The sequence below is a fragment of the Falco biarmicus genome, chromosome 5 (genome assembly GCF_023638135.1).
Source record: "Falco biarmicus isolate bFalBia1 chromosome 5, bFalBia1.pri, whole genome shotgun sequence".
Lineage (NCBI taxonomy): Eukaryota > Metazoa > Chordata > Aves > Falconiformes > Falconidae > Falco > Falco biarmicus.
The window spans coordinates 45,533,841-45,550,689 of NC_079292.1; the positions used below are offsets into that span (position 1 = coordinate 45,533,841).

Genomic DNA, 16,849 nt, shown 5'->3' on the forward strand with positions numbered 1-16,849 from the left:
TATGATGAAACAGCACAAATAAGGTATTCACTGGCTTTCAGTTGGTTAGATGTTTAATTTTTTCAAGACAACAACAAAGCTAACATAAAGCCTCAGTATACCAAAGGTAAATGGCATTAAGTAGTTCTAATTTTCTGAGGTACTCTCAGTTAAATATTTGGCCCCTTTCCCCCTTCCCCAGTATGCAAGTTCTCTGATCTTGTTTTCTGAAACTCAGAAGGTCTACTTTCGCACTCCTACGTTTATCTTGCCCCTTAAGTGCTCTGCAGAGAAGTAACAGCATCCAGCAATAAAATAAGTTGAACTAGAACAAATGCGTAGCTGTCTTATCTGTGGAGGCACAATGCCTAACTTTGTCACAGAATTCTCAGGGATCATCATGCACGTAGCGTTGACAAAAGGATGTGTTTTTTCCTTTGCAGTAATGATAATGTCTTACTACTTTTACACATGTAAAAAACAGAAAAGGTGTATTTTATTTAGACAATATGTTTGTCAAATAAAATGATAAAAATTTCAAATATTCATGCACAGCCCTCAAATAAACACTATTTTATTATCAGCAATGAGAAGCACTTCAGAGTGTCAAAATTATAACTTTTCCACCTTGTGATCCCAGTGTCAGCAATCTGGATACAAGAAAAAAAAAATCATAGGTTCAGCTACTGGTAGAACATATGTAAATATTTTACTGTACCACCCTTCTCAGATTGCCTACATGAGTGATCAAATAGTTATAAATTTATCTTCTACAACCAACCAAAAATAAGAATTGAGTGATAAATTAAGTGTTTTCTTTTTTGCTAATCTAAACTCATCTATAAATGCAAATATTCCCTCAGAAAACCCATCTAAAGAAGCAGGGGTAGAGGCTTTGTGAATTTCCTGGAAAAAATCTATTTCATATGAATCAAGACTGACTGCCTGGACAACTACATGACAGGCTGGGCAATCTGTGTGAGCTGGAAAAGGGAAATAGAACAAATAGTAATTTTTCAGGGGAAAAAAAAAAAACCAACCACACCAAAGAGAAAAACTGTAATCTGAATATTAACATACCTGGATTGGTTCTTGCTGCTTAAAAACAGGACCAAGATCAGGCAGAATGAGCCTGATATATTCTTCTTTGGTGCATTCTTCAGCAATTAGGAGAACGTTAGGCAATACAAAGGGTACCATATCAGGATTCACAAATTCAGAAGTCAAGCAAGGCAAAATTCGCTGAATTATAACACGCTAAAAGAAAAACAAAACCAAGCATGCATCACATTGTACTGCATTGCAGTAAGTTACCATTGTGACAGCTCAACAGCTTTCGTACTAACCTGATACTTGCAAAAAAGCAGGCAGATAACTTTCAGTTTTGAACTCTCATTTTCACCATATACTTTAGCTAATTCACACTGTGCTACTTTGCTTACTTTTCTTGCACTCAAAACGTAACTGGAGACTATAACAACTATGAAGGTGAACAAAACCCAATTAGCTGTACAGAAAATACAAGCTTCAGCCACATAGATGAATTATGAATACGTCATTCTACATGCTTTCTTAAAAAAAGACCCTAGCACCCCAAAAAATTAATCATTTTTTCAGTACCCCATTACTCACTAACCAAACACATAATCCCATAAAACTCCAGGTACATTTCCTAAACTGGATTTTGCTGACAAAATAAGTATGCAGTGATTGTCTAACTGTAGAGTCAGACATCCTTAAGTGCTTTTAAATTCAGTAAAGACAAATACACAGTTCAAGGGTACACTCCCTTCCCTCATAAAATATACTTTCATGATAGAAAAAAAAATTAATGCCTTAAAGATGATTAGGTCAATCAGTGGCTGTCTAAAGTTAGGTGAAACACATCCCATCTATTTCCAAATTCAAAGCATCGATGATTTCTGATCGAAGGAAAAAATTACTAAATTAAAAAGAAGACACTATTAAACATGAAGCCTGAATTTTGCACTGTGTAATTAAAAAAAGGATTAAAAATAAATTTAATGCAATGGTTGAGAAGCTCAGCTATTCTATTATGTATTAAACTAACCCTTTTTTTCTATTACATATGCTTTATGCTTTACATACATTAAAGAATACCACAAAAGGAAAAGGAGTCAGTCTAGATGTAGTGCCTAACGCTACACACAAAAAATCTGTATTGACAGACATTTGCTGCTCAGGTTTCTGAGCACTGCTAGCACAAGAAAGCACTTAGTCTATTGAGGGAAGGCAGCTTTGCGTCATCCAATGTTAAGGTACTGCCTTGCTATAAAAAAACTTGAAGCAATCTTATTGGGAGAAAAGGTGGCAAGATGACTTCAAAGAGCTATGATAGCACCTGGAAACAAAGGGAAAGCTTTTTCAAGTGGAGAGAAGACAACTCCCTTTCAAAGTGGGATGAACTACAACGGGACATGCAAAGATGGTTCCTTACATGTACTGATAGCACAATTTGGCATCTTCTATTTAAAGAATTATTGATAGCTGAGGAGTATTTCCACACCAACTATTTTCTAATCTCCCCGTCTCTTCTACTATGTTCTAACAGTCTCATGGCAGTCTGTTATGGTACAATGCCACATAAAGTCCAGCATTCCAGGATTCACACTGTTAATAGATATTCACATATTTTTTAACTCACTATTTCAAGACATCATACAGACATACCTTAGGTAGCTTTGGCAGAACCTTTGGTAGCCCTTTAAAAAACTGTGATTTCTGAAGGTTATCCCTTTGAAATAATGAATCAAAATACTGAAGTGTCATTGCTCCTACATCATCGAAGAATGGTATCTAAAAATAAGATCAAAAGCTTGTGATCTGGAGGGAGACAACATTGAAACTGTTACAAAGACTCCAAGATATAATCATCTATTTACCTTTTCAGTGTACTACAGTAAACCTTTACAATAACTTGCCTGCAACTAACAATTAGAAAAGTACATTTTTACATACTAAGTAGTATAATATTCTCAAATAAAGGTTGATTATTAAGATGTAATTTTCCTAGCATTTTGAAGAAAATCATGCATGTTATGTGCATCTAAGTTAACTTTTTGTTTACCAAAAAAGGAATTAAAAGTAAAAACCTTGATTAAAACTTCTCCTATGAATAATTATGCTATTTAATATTACAACAAAGCATTACCTATTAGGCCATCCAGACCTAGCTACCCCCCTCTGGAAACTTATAATGTATCAACAAGCATTTATAAGCAATAAATGTGTAATTACATACATTTCCCTCCAATGTTCTGACAACCTGTCCACTATAGTTTCTCCCATGTTTATATTACTTCAGCAAAGAGGGCATAGGCCTTCTTAAGAATTTTATAACAATGTATATATATAGACCAGGCTTATAAAAATGGCACCAGCAAAATACCAGGGGGTTTCATCTATAGCCATGGTATATCAAACTAATACTGATTGAACTGCTTCATCATTAATGAAAGATAAAAATGCGTGATGATAACAAGAGTGTTTATATAAAAATCCATCGCCATATATTCTGCTTTCAGTTAGCAGATGAACAAAAAAAGACAGAAGAGTGTCTATCCCAGACCTACACAGACTGGAAAGAAAAGTTCTGCATTCAAAAACTTGCCTGGGTAAGATTCCTCCTTCCCGCTAGGGAGGGATATATTATACCTCATGGGCTTGCAACAGTTAAAAGACCAAGCATGGTCTCTCAAGACTATTTAGACACTAGGTTTTGGTTGAAAAATTTGTGCAGAAGAAAATATATAAAAGAATAAAAAAAATATAAAAGAAAAATATAACAACCTTTAAAGAAGCTCTGCTGTAAGGCAGAAAAAGAAGCCAGTAAGAGTACGGCAATAAAGAAAAAAAGAATCAGAAAAGACTGGAGCAGGGCAAGATAGAAGAGAATAATCTATCAGCAAAGAATTCAAGCTAGATTGCACTGCAGACTTAAATCCTGTCTTCTAGATCATACACCAAAATGTATGTGATCATGGAATCCTACACAGGTTAACACAAACTAGTTAAAGCTAGCAAAGTAAACTTGCCCATGACAAGCTCAATTTTAGCTCACATCATGCTGGCCATAACTGCTTTTAGAACTGAAGCTCTAATATTCCTGCCCTACAATTCAGTCTGCAGTACAGATGTGGTAAAAAAAGGCTTAACATCTTTATAAAACCATACTGCTTAATACAACCATTTACAGATGTGTTTGTTGGTCCTTCAGACAAGTGAGTTGATACCCAAGTAGTATTTGCCAATTTCCTCACTTCCCATGTTTCAGCATATATGTTGGCAGAACCACCACCTGTTCCCCCTCCCTTCTTCACTCGCTATTTTCCTCCAACTGTCAAGATTATTAAGATTTCTCTCTCTGCATACAACATTTTTATATGACAGGAAAAGAAGAAAATTGTTTAGCTAAGCAAATCTGTAAGCAGGAACCTGAAAGGTTATCATACATGAGAAAATAGGGTATAAGACAAAGGAAGAATCATGTTTTTAAGTTCTACTTTCAGATAGGAAAGCTGAGGAAGAGTCTGTCGAATTAAAACTTAAATTATCCTACTTGCAATTAATTTTTGCTTTACTACGGCAAGTAAGCTCTGAATATATTTTAAGCTATTCTTCTGCATATTTAAGAATACACCAAAAATCATAAGCCAACAGTTAATCCTTACGCTTATTGCCCTTTAAAATTTTATGGCTTTAAAATCCTTCCAATACAGTTTTAAAGACTGAATTGTATAAAAACATAGCACAGAAAATACTTCCAGCTGTATTGGAAAGCAACAAAATAGTGTGGCATTGAAACATTCTAAATTCTGTCTCAGCAACCTTTTCTTCCATATTAATAAAGGTCAGCATAAGGACAACTTTTGGCATCAGCTAACATCATTATTTCAAAAACAGATAAAAAGTATTTAACATTTCAACTAAAGGAAAACACTTTAAAATAGCTCTACTATTTCTACAAGTCCAACACTATTTTCCCTCTTTCCTATGGCTGCTGTATTTTCCATGAACTGACCTTAGTCATTTGATCTGCGTCTGGTCTGACTGCTGGAGCTACATTTAGGAGTAGCTTTACATGTTCACGCACCTCTTCTGGTATATTCTGAAGAGTACTGGAGCTTAAACGGCTCAGCTGCATAAGTAATTTAAGCACACGCACCATGAAGTCAGAAAATCCTGCATTTAACTATTTTCAATATACAACAGGACTATGTCCTCTTGATGGTCTCTCTACCCACACCTTTGATATCCCTCCCCTCTCCCCTTTCATAACCCAATTGCTTCTGAACCCTCATAATCTTCTTTCTGTCTCCCAACAGCCTACCCACTTCAGGTCACACTCCCCTATTTCCAACTTCTTGTTGGGTTCAGTTTATCAGAGAACACACCCCCAGTATTTTAAGCCAGGTACATGTTATCATCTGAGATACTGTCTCTACACATTAAAACACAGTACACACTGTTAAGCAATGGGCACCCAAAGAAGTTACGAGAAAGGAAACTTGCATATGAACATACTTTATGGCAGCTGATCCAAGTAACTGTGTTCTGGTAATATTCATAGTCCACAAAGAATGTGAAATAGCTGATAGTTAAGTGGATACCAATTGCAATGTTAAATGATCAAATCACTCTAAACTCAGCCACCTTCAGCATCATAGGTCACTCACTGCCTTGCGTTTAATACTGTTCACCCAACAGGTAAAGAAAGTACTTACTCCACAAAACCAGCATTCAACAGGTTTACAGAGAAATCAAGCGAAAAATTAAATTTGTAGTTTATAAAGATAACACATGTAACCTTCTCTACACATATTTTTATTTTCCATATTTTGCTAAGATTCTTTTTTCTTATAAAGATAGCATGCAAGGTATCAGATTGTTTATGTTGGAGCACTGGTATTGTGTTCTAAATATTTAAACCTATTTTAAAACTAACTTTTCAAATATGAAAATCAATGAATAATAGCCACAAATAGAATAAATACCTGATCCAGCTGTCTACTAAAGCTTTTATAAATATCCTGCTTGTTGACCTCAAAAATTGGTTTCCCTTTATTAAACACTGCATACATAACAGCTCCTAGAGAGTACATATCACTGGCTGTCTCACAGCTCACGGAGAGAATATATTCTGGTGCCAGATATTCAGGATTTGGAAGACACAAGGATGGCAAGTTTGGATCCCATTCCTTACAAGGGAACCTTGGCTACAAGAGAAGTAAAAGGAAGTACATTTACTAGGGATTTTTAGAGAACATTTTAAAAAAGAAACTCAAGCCGCAAAAAATAATAAATCACTCAAAATCCATTTTGAATGAAACAGAAATGGAGTAATACAAAACTGCTAAGATTCTGTGTCCATATCTTAAGAGCGATTAGCTGATGCAGTTAAGTCTGAATATTAGAGCTGGGAAGTGTAATGTAAAATCAATGCACACTGTTAAGAGCAAACATGAGCTCTGATGGGAATTAATTTTAGGAGGCAGCAACCAGGCACTGAGTGGATGCAAAAGACTAAATTAGGTAGGCCACATGCAGGTGAGCAGAAGTGGCACAGGCTTCAGACTCTGTCTGAAACCATCATTAGTCTATTTGGACTCCACTGAGCCAACTCAGGCGCCTTTTTTCTGTGATGACCAAAGGCAGCACTTCAATCCAGACCTGTGCCAATTTATTAACACGTGCCAAAATGTTCAGACTTCCTGCCAACAAAATATAGAGGTGAATATTAAGTAAATTATTCTGTACTGAAATGCAAGGTCATGAAACTGGTTTCATACAAAGATCTGATTTTGAAATTTAATGATTATGAAGATCTATTACCTCCTGTTCAGATGGATTTGTTGACTGGACACAAAAATCAAAGCCCATAATTTTCCAAGCTCCACTCTTATTCAGAATTATATTTTCAGGAGTAATATTTCCATGGACCATTTTCACACTGCTATGCAAAAATGACAAGCCTTCAGAAACCTGGTAATAAAAAAATCATCATTTCAGGTTAAATATTACCCCAAGTATCCTATAATACATTTACAAAAATTCTGTTCTTGTTATCATGGTTAAACTGGTAAGTTAACTAAGAAATAATTCTTCACCACTATTTTAGGCTATGTCTTAAAAATTATGTATGAATTAAATTCAACACAGATGGGTAATCAGCAGATGAGATTACTAATGTCAATTAACTATCACAGCATAAGAATAATAATGCTTTTCAAAGTTGACCAACGTATTCACCAAATAAAACCTGGGAGCTACTGCTCCTTCACAGAAGATAAAAAAAAGATTCACATATGGGAGAGACAGCTGTAGCATAGATATTTATATGGAAAATAAAAATTCATTTGATTTCATTTTATCCACATCAGAATATGCAAAAAGAGCCTCCAGGGTTCATCCTCTCTTATACAGTGATCAGGGCACTATCAACTCTCACTTCCAATTATCTGATTTACTATACACAGACAAAACTTTAGCAGTTTACAAACTTTATAAAACAATCATTAATACTAAAAGCACAAGAAAATTATACGGACAACCTATGTCATACCTGAAGCAAACCATATTTGGTCTCCACATCATAAAGTTTGTATTCTTTAATGTCAGATGGTAAAGGAGAAGGTAGGTTGTCCCAGCTGCCAAGAACATTAGCTAAACTTGCACAGACTGGTTCTGTACAAAATGCCAAGCAATCCCTGTACAGGAAATACATAATAACATTTCTTGTAAATAAATGTAATAAAACTCTTGACTGCAAATAAAGAACTACACAAACATAGTATTAGACATTACCAGAGCACCAAGCTACCTAAAACCATGTTATATTTCAAGTTTGGAATTCTTAAAAGTAATACTATACTGAAGAGAAATACATGAATATCTGAAGTACTCAAAAAAATATTAGAAGTTATTTTATTTTCTAACATTCACATACATCACTAATGATGCACACAATGCTTCATAAAAAGTTTTAACAAAACAATGTTTTTCTTGCCCTGATCCAGGAATATCAAAGAAATAGTTCTTACTATTATCAAAACTTGTAAAAACAGGCTTTTAGCTGTGCCTAACTGACATGTCCCTGAGTGAAGCAATACTTAATGTGGTCAGATAACCATCTGATACAACATTAATAAAACATAAGGTAGCACCTGAATATTCTTTTACTTTGCAAATAAATAGAAAATAATAGCTGCAAACACAAAAACAGTTGTATGAACTGCAGTTTGCATGCTAAGTGACTGTTTTCTACATTATTTTATCTATTATTTATTTATCTTCATGAAAAACTACAAGTCTTTTTTAAGCATTTTTGTGTCAACAGTGATTGAAAAGCACAGATGAAGCAAACTTTCACCCATAAAGTGGACTGATTTTGAAACACGGTGTTACAATCTCCGATTTCAAAGTCCTGAAAACAATGTACTGTTATACATTATCCACATTATTTATTTGTCATTTTTCACATTCTTCATACTGGTTTGCACAGCGATGGAAGCTCTGAACAGGCATTGCACCTTACTTCTTACTTGTTTTAAAGTTTTCTTGAAGAAAGCATTATATGGATGGTAGGATACACTCCTGGTTTAAGGATGAGTAATTCATGAGAACACTAAATACTGCATCAGTATGAACAAAGAAAAGTGAGACTGAGTAACAGTAATAAAGATATATTTTTGAATATAAAGTTATAGGCAAGACGACAGAAGCCTAACTTCTTGTTCATTCCACAAAAATATCACAGAAGACATGATCCCTCAGCATGAATCTACCACACAGTAATTATGTATCTCAATAATTAACAAGCTTGCTCTTTGAAGTAAAGTAAGGCTGATGAAACATGAAAACCTCTTATTACTCATACAGATTTTAATTTTATTTTATTTTCATCTACGGTCTTTCTGAAGGAAAAACAACTGAAAATTAAAATATATTGAATCGTGTCAGCCAACCTGACAGAAATTCTTTGCTTGGTTTCCTCCCTAGCATTCTGTTAACACCATCCCTTTCATGTCTCTATTAACACAACTAGGACTATAAAACTTGTTTGTGTAGTAATTACAAGGAAGAATCAGAGCACAGAAAGACAAAGCCCTTAGCTTATACATTTAGTTAAGGTTAAGGCACAGATAACAGAAAATACCTAGGGAACAGTTAGTCCGTCATTTTCATAACATAAACACTCTGATTGCTGTTGTTTTGAGGGAATAAAAAGATGGCTGTTTATTTTTTACTTTAGGAGCTAATTAAACAAAAGGACCCAAACCAGAGTAACAGAAGGATGGGCCAAATCTAATTAAAGCAACTGAATACTGCAGAAGCTTATGTCTGCCATACAGTGCTGCTTCTTTAACAGTTCCCTGAATAATATCAAAATGAAATGCAGTGTAAGATAATAAAAAGAAAACAAGTTAAAAATAAAAGTGATGGCCAAAAATGTATATGCTTCAGGAAAAACAGCAACAGATGGAATGTCTGGCAAATTAAGTATCTGAGACTCTTCACACTACTACTGTTTTTAATGGGTAGTAATGACATCATGAGTGAACTTATAATTTGGCTTTTTTATCCTTTTCTCCAGTAACAAGTTAAATATAGAATAATATAGCTCATCTGTGCTGTTACTGGAATTCAAGACCAGTTATAAGTAAATTTATATTAAATATTTTGTATAAATAATTATTCATTATATAAATGCATGTAAAAATGTATATATATTTACACTAAATTATGGTGAGTACCAATAAGTTGGAGTAGAAATATTCTAATAGTGGAAAAGCTACACACTAGTTTCAGAAAGTTATGTCCTTTCTTTCTTATCTACTTCAGCTCTGCAGGTACACCAAGTGTCCCTTTGCCCCACAAAAAAGGAATAAAGGGTGAACTTAAGCAGTTCGAAACAACTGTATGTTACTTTGGAGACACAAAAAAAGACCAGGTACAGTCTAGCCAGAAGGAACACATGACAGATTTCTTCAAGAATAAGCACTCTGAAAAAAATGTGCAATTCTAAAGAAATCTTACAGCATGCTTGCACAAGGTTACACACACAAATATTCTAAGCAAATTTTTCATTTATGAACCCCCTCCAAAAACTGTTACATCAGTTTCTGGCACAGCAAGCAACTAGACAGGTTTTGTGCTGCCGGTGTTTCTACTAGGCATAGGGTACTACTACACCGTTAATTTTACTCAAAAGGCTTAAATTCTTCACAAGAACAGCATTAAAGCTTTCTTAACACTTCCAGGTATGAATCATAGCCTCTTCTTCTGAAGTGCAGAGTTCAGGGAAAAAATAATTACAGATACAGCTGCCGAGTCAATCGAAATCGTGTGACAATTTTTGGAAGAAGCCTGGAGAATACTCTTGGGATTCACTTGCATACACTATGACCAAGACGACCCTAGGCCATTTACCACGTAATAGTTTATTTACTGTTGTATAGTACTGAGAGCTGTCTTTAATTTACCTGATTAATCTTCCTTAGGCTTTTGTAAGGGGCATACTGAACCATACGGCCATGACAGCTTTGAACCCTTGCTAATGCGAAATGTGTTTAGTAGTGGAGGAAAGATATCTATGAATAGACAAGAAATCTTCCCCAAGGTAGGCATCACAAAGATGAAGAAGCATTCCTATAGTATAATCAGCTCCTAGAAGCCAGCACATTCGAAAAAATGCAGGTTAACAGACACAATCAAAAACGTAGAAGTTTGGAAAGAAACATAACGTGTATTGCTATTAGGCTACCATTTAGAAAAACTACTTTGGAAAAAAACTTTTGAAATGTCATCATCTTCCTCAGCAGGCTCAGTATCAGCTTTATATTGTAACATGAAAACGTTTTATTTGTAAGATTTCAGTGTGTTGTTATCATTACAGTTGAACAATGGATCTCTAAGACTAACCCATTATTGTGCCTAGTGACCACTTTACATAAACAAGCACTACAAAAACACACATTCTGTCTCCTTTGACTGGCATGTGAGGACCTTTTAAGCACGTATGTGGCCACAACACATACAATTTACCAAAAATCTCCAATCTCACATGCACTAAGTACATAGATCTCATAAATGGAATAAATGTATAAACAAAATTTTGGAAGAAAACCATACCACATTTTCATGTTGTAAGGGTCATGTGTAGCCTTATAGTTACAACTGGACTAAGATCGTGCAAGAGATTATTAATTAGATCAACTATATTCACACCAAAAATGCATCCTATGGCTTGGGGGGAAAAAAGTCTGAGAGTTGATGAATACCATTCTCACATGAGTAAATACAGTAAACTTGCATCTCATCAGATGTATGTGTTGAATGTTCCAGATATTTTAGGTCCAATAACAAAACAATGATTAAGAAAGTCTGTTCTCAACTTTACTACAGTTTACCTGGATTCTTCCAATGGATGTTGAACAGTAAGTAGACGAGGGTGTCGAAGCCTGGTTAGCTGTTGAACACCTCGTTTTAAAGAATCTATTATCTGATCCTTTTCAAATTTTTGATACTTGTCTATTAGTTTCTTATCAAAGACAAAAACAGCCACTTCCTAGAAATAAACAACAAAATTAACTCAGTATGTAACACAGCCAAAAAAAAAAAGCCTATACACAATTACATAAAAACACACACACATTTTTTTGAATCAACAGTACAATCCCACCAATGCAATAAGTCTTTCAATGTATACATCAATACACGTTGTCCTTATTTTGTCCCAGTCATAATCACACAGGTTACTGTATATAACCTCTGGAATATCTATTTTAAGAGTTAAGGTACTACTGCTCCTTCTCTTACAAACAGTAATATGTAAACTACAACCCATATCTACACAGTGACACAGCAGCAGATCCACAGGACAGAAATCAGCTTGATTTTAAGTAGATGAAAGCATTTACATCAACTATGAACAATTAAAATATTCTGAGCATATCTGCATTCATTTGGCATTAAATATATCAAATGGTGCCTTAATAAATGAGACCCTGTCTCAGTATCCTGTGTCTCAGTGTCCTGCTCCAAATCAGTATGATCTATATTAAACTAGACATTCATGGAAGATAATTTAGAGTCACAGCACTCAATTAATCTGATCAGACCATTCACATGACACAATATTAAGAATTTTTTAATGCTTAAAGATGTGTAAAGAGAAGTCCCAGAAATACAGTAGATGTTAAAAACAGAGAAAATAGTTTTTCCAACCAATCTCTGCAAATGGAGTGGGACAAAATTAAGAAATTTATACAAAACTATGAAATTACAGAGATGGACGTGAAATAAAAAATTAGATTATTTCACCATCTTGGAAGTCATAAGATAAATAAATCAATCAAAGAAAAAGGAATTAAAATTTTACCGTGAAAGAGAGACTTCCTTATACTCCTGCAGCAGTATCATGAATAATAATAAAGGCTAGAAACCAGTAGAAAATTACATGAAAATTCAGTTTTTAGTCCCAAGAGGAAGTCTACGCTCTTGTACTGTGCATTTTATAACCATTATTCTAATTGAAATCTCACAAGAACAGTTACATTATTGATTTTTTTTAGAAAAAAAAGACTTCTAGAAATAGACTATATAAAAAATAAATTCAGTCTAACAGCAAAAAAACTGAGGTTTATTTTTTGGCAGATTCCTGTTTCACTAAGCCATCAGCAGCTGAACATCTATAACTCAATTAACTATGCTTTTCCTGCTCCTATCCATACCAGCTCCCTGCTCCAGCTCTTAGGTGTCATGGATCAAACATTAACATTGACACAAGGCAGGGAGGAACCAATGACAGGGGATGGAAGATATATACTATACCCACTATTTAAAAAAATCCAGTACAAAGTGTGAATGTATTGAGCAGTACATGATCAATAACAAAATTTCAAGCTAATACAGCACTTCTGAAAGCACTCTGTTCAATGACAAGTCAAAAGAATCAGAAAGTGAATGCTTAAATCAGATAGCATGGGACATCAGCAATGGTTTGATTTCACAATGCTTATAAATAAGTTCTGTTGGTGCTTGCTACAATCCTGCATTGTTTGTTTGAAGTTTGACAGAACTTTTACATATCCAAAATTAGCTCACACATAGACTTAGTTATTGTGAAGTGCCAAGAATCAAAATAATTTGAGCTGTGTGACAACTTGCTTTCAATACCTTCATTTTCATGTAATATGTCTGATACAAGAAGAAAGCATACAGCCACCTCTGCTCATGCACACTAAAATGTTAAATATGTTCTGATATTAATAATTCAAAATACAGCATTCTGAAATTCAATTTAATTGAACCAAAAATCAACATTGATTTTTATATGCGGAATTCTATATCAACAATATAATATCTTAACCCTCATAAATCATCAGATACTGTGGTACAAATGGAGAGCCGAGTCATTGGCCATAGAACACACTCTCCATGCACAAAAAGTATTGAAACTATATAGTACACTTGAAAACATTTAAAAGCATGCAAGGTTTTATGCTGTGTGAACCAAATAACCCTCAAATTTTTGCTATGAACACATTATTTCTATTTTTCCTTTTCTGTTTTACAAGAACTGATACTCAACCCCCAAAAGGAGGGCTACTGACTGTAGCTGATAGTTTCCATGAAAGTAATTACAGGAAATAGAATCCCTTACTGAGATGAAAGCCTGCAAAGGCTTACATAGTAACTACTTCTTTCCACAGAAAGCTCTGAGAGCCTCCACTTTGTTTTTTTCACTTCACAGGTTTGAAGAGTAGCTTCCTCCTGCAGATCACTACTTGTTATTTAATTATGCAGTTGTGTCATAATTCTGACTTTGTGATATAAAAATAATTTTGACATAAAAAGACTAAAATATTTTTATTTTATATATTTTATATAATATAGAAATATATTTTTTAAAAATACACAGAAAGTGAAAAAGCAGAGACAAAACAACCCTTATCTTTAACGACACAAATTTTCATTCATTATGTGATAGCAAGTATACACACCTTGCTCAACATGCTCTTGTGTCAACACAGTATACTGGTAATACTTGCATTTGGAAATACGGACAAGTATGTAGGAGACTAGACCGACCACTTGAGATCTAAGTGTAAATCGCAGTTCTGTCAACAAACATGAGGTAGCCCACACCTGTCTCACCTCCCATACGTTTAGGCCAAGCGTTAACTTCAAAGTGGTGTTAGGTAAAGCTCAGTGATAACAATCAGACAGCTCTATGTTGTGTACCATGCAAGTGTCTGCCAGGATGAAGACTTTCAAGAAAATGTCAGTTGTTACTGCCAGCAATTCAGAATTTTTAACATGAATTGCTGAAAAGATCAGTGCTTAAGTTCTGCAATGCCTTTGCCAAGGAATTAAACACCACCTGTGCAAACAAGAGTAAGCATTGTTTACAACGTGTAAGACACAGGACATGGTTTAACTGGACTATAATCATATTAACTCATCTAGAACACAACAGAAAAGTGTGTATCAGTTCTCTTTGACTGTGCCTGTGTATTTCAGGGGAATCCTGCTGACCATTAGCCAAAGTCCTGGTATTCACTGATACACCCCTTCATAAAGGTTCTTCTATCCTTACATTGTTAATCACTAAATGTCCCAATTTTCTTTTCCCAGCTTCTTTGAGCAGTTTTCCTTTGTATTGGGTCTGGCTGAGATGGAGTTACTTTCTTCATAGCAGCCCATATGGTGCTGTGTTTCAGATTTGTGGCTAAAACAATGTTGACAACACACCAGTGTTTGGGCAATTGCTGAATAGTCCTTGCACAGGGTCAAGGTTTTCTTTTTTCCCCCACTCTACCCACACACTGTGAGTGGGCCATGGGTAGGCAGGAGACTGGGATGGGGAACAGCCAGGACAGCCAGCCCAAACTGGCCAAAAGGCCATTCCAAATCACATAACGTCATGCTCAGTGATAAAAACTAGGGTAGCGGAAGAAGGCAGCTTCCAATGTGGCTGCTGTTTGGAGACTAGCTCGAATATTGGTCTGCCTGTGAGATGTAGTGAGCAATTTGCTTTGCTTAGCTTGTTTTCCCCGCCTGATTCTTTCACCTATTAAACTGTCTGGACCTTGACCTATGAGTTTTCTTGCTTTTCTTCTTCCTATTTTCTGTCCCCGTCCTGCTCCAGGTGGGGAAGTAGTTGTGTGGGTGCTTGGTTACTTGTCAGGTCAACCCACCGCATCTTCCACATCCATTTGCAATCCTGCAATCCTTACGAAACACGCACCAGTTTGAAACACGCACTGACAGTTTAAAATATGTCCTTATTTACCCACATAAACACTTTATAAAACAAAGAGAATGCAAAAATTCTGCCCCTGCCTTAGCCAATGCAATTGCTAGAAAAACTAAACAAAAATAACGGAAAGAGGAAAGAAGAGAGAAATAATTCTCCCTAACCAGAAAAAGGCAACCAAGCAACTAATGCATGTGATGCTTTCTGTCCTGCTCCCAAGAGGAAGAAGGCAAGACCTCAGAAAAACACTGTTGTTGAAAAAGATGCACACAAAACTACAAAACATTTCTAAATTAAAGACTCTAAAAGCTGTGGAAATAATGATAATGGAATAGCAATACCTCTTCCTATTCATCTCATTGCGTACTGAGAAAGCACGTTAACAACACCTGTAGAATGTTCAAGCACTATAATGATGAATGCTACAGAAACTGAAATCCTTCTGTTTTCAACGACATTTTGAACAATGTGGAGTAATAATGCCAGAGACTAAGCACAGAACAACAAGGAAGAAAAAAATCCACACAAAACATTTAATAACTACAGCTCCCCATCCATCCTGTGGACTGAATAATGTAGCGCTCTCGTGGAAAAAAATTAAATGTGATCACGTTAAAGACTAAGTCATGAATCTAAAAGCAAAGGAAATTTTAAGGTAGCAGTCAGAGTGCTTGATTTTAGAACATTTATGTTTGTTTTCCCTCTCATTTTTGTTCTCTATTTTAACCATATGCATGCATGCATTTTTTAATGAATAATCAAACGTAGCTCAATATGTAAATACATGATGTTTTAGCAAAGCCTCCCACTGTGCAAAGCAAAAGAGTCTCTGATCTAAAATACTGGAAAGCATTCCAGGATTACTCTGGGTTTTGCCAGAAAAAGATTTTCCTCCAGCTTTTGGGGGGCTTATTTTTAGAAGCTTGCCAATGTTTTTTTACAATTCTGTTCTCCCATTCGTTTCATTCAGTCGTAAGGCATACAATACAACTACTTCAGTTTTAAAATGAAATAGCCTTTAAAGTTTGAATAGTAGAAAGCTTTCATTTCAAAGCTACTATATGCACAGCCAAAACAGCAGAAAGCTTACTTACCTACAATTAATATATTTAAGTATTACCACAATAAAAGTTAAACACAACGACAGTAGTCTTTCAGTGTAAACCATTATCTCCTTAATTCTGTTGGTGTTATGACTGAGCTGGCAACAAGAACATTAAGTGACGTTAACCTATTTCTTTATTTATGATTGCACTTTCTAAGCAGAAGAAAGGACAAGTGCCATATTGTACCGGAAAAAAATGTAAGTGCATACAGACAAAGTTAAATCCATAAGCAGAAACATATACTGTAAAATTACCACGTTACTTCATGTATACACATATTGCCAAAAAGACTCATAAATCTTTCAAACAAACAGCAGCAAATCAGCTATCAAATATTATCAGACAAACATATGTACACAGGTAAGTAATTGCCCCATATTCTGTCAGATTGTTATTCAGTCACCCACAAAGTAAGCAAGAAAAGACAAGACACATTAAAAAAAGTAACCATTCAGAAATCCAAGAAAACCAGCAAGGCAGGAAC

At 35.1% G+C, this 16,849-nt stretch overlaps 1 protein-coding gene across 2 annotated transcripts in view; it reads right to left on the reverse strand.

Annotated features, from left to right (window-relative positions):
- Positions 1-16,849, reverse strand: part of SCYL2 (SCY1 like pseudokinase 2) — a 41,351-nt gene that overhangs the window by 16,581 nt on the left and 7,921 nt on the right. Inside the window, exons 3-9 of one of the 2 annotated variants that reach the window (XM_056341017.1) lie at positions 11,409-11,566; positions 7,562-7,706; positions 6,832-6,981; positions 5,994-6,215; positions 5,021-5,137; positions 2,671-2,796; positions 1,060-1,236 (exon numbers count right to left, since the gene is read on the reverse strand). In XM_056341017.1, the coding sequence (XP_056196992.1) occupies positions 1,060-1,236; positions 2,671-2,796; positions 5,021-5,137; positions 5,994-6,215; positions 6,832-6,981; positions 7,562-7,706; positions 11,409-11,566 (1,095 nt within the window). The remainder of the gene's footprint in view (positions 1-1,059; positions 1,237-2,670; positions 2,797-5,020; positions 5,138-5,993; positions 6,216-6,831; positions 6,982-7,561; positions 7,707-11,408; positions 11,567-16,849) is intronic. The other variant, XM_056341018.1, reaches the window with a different exon arrangement.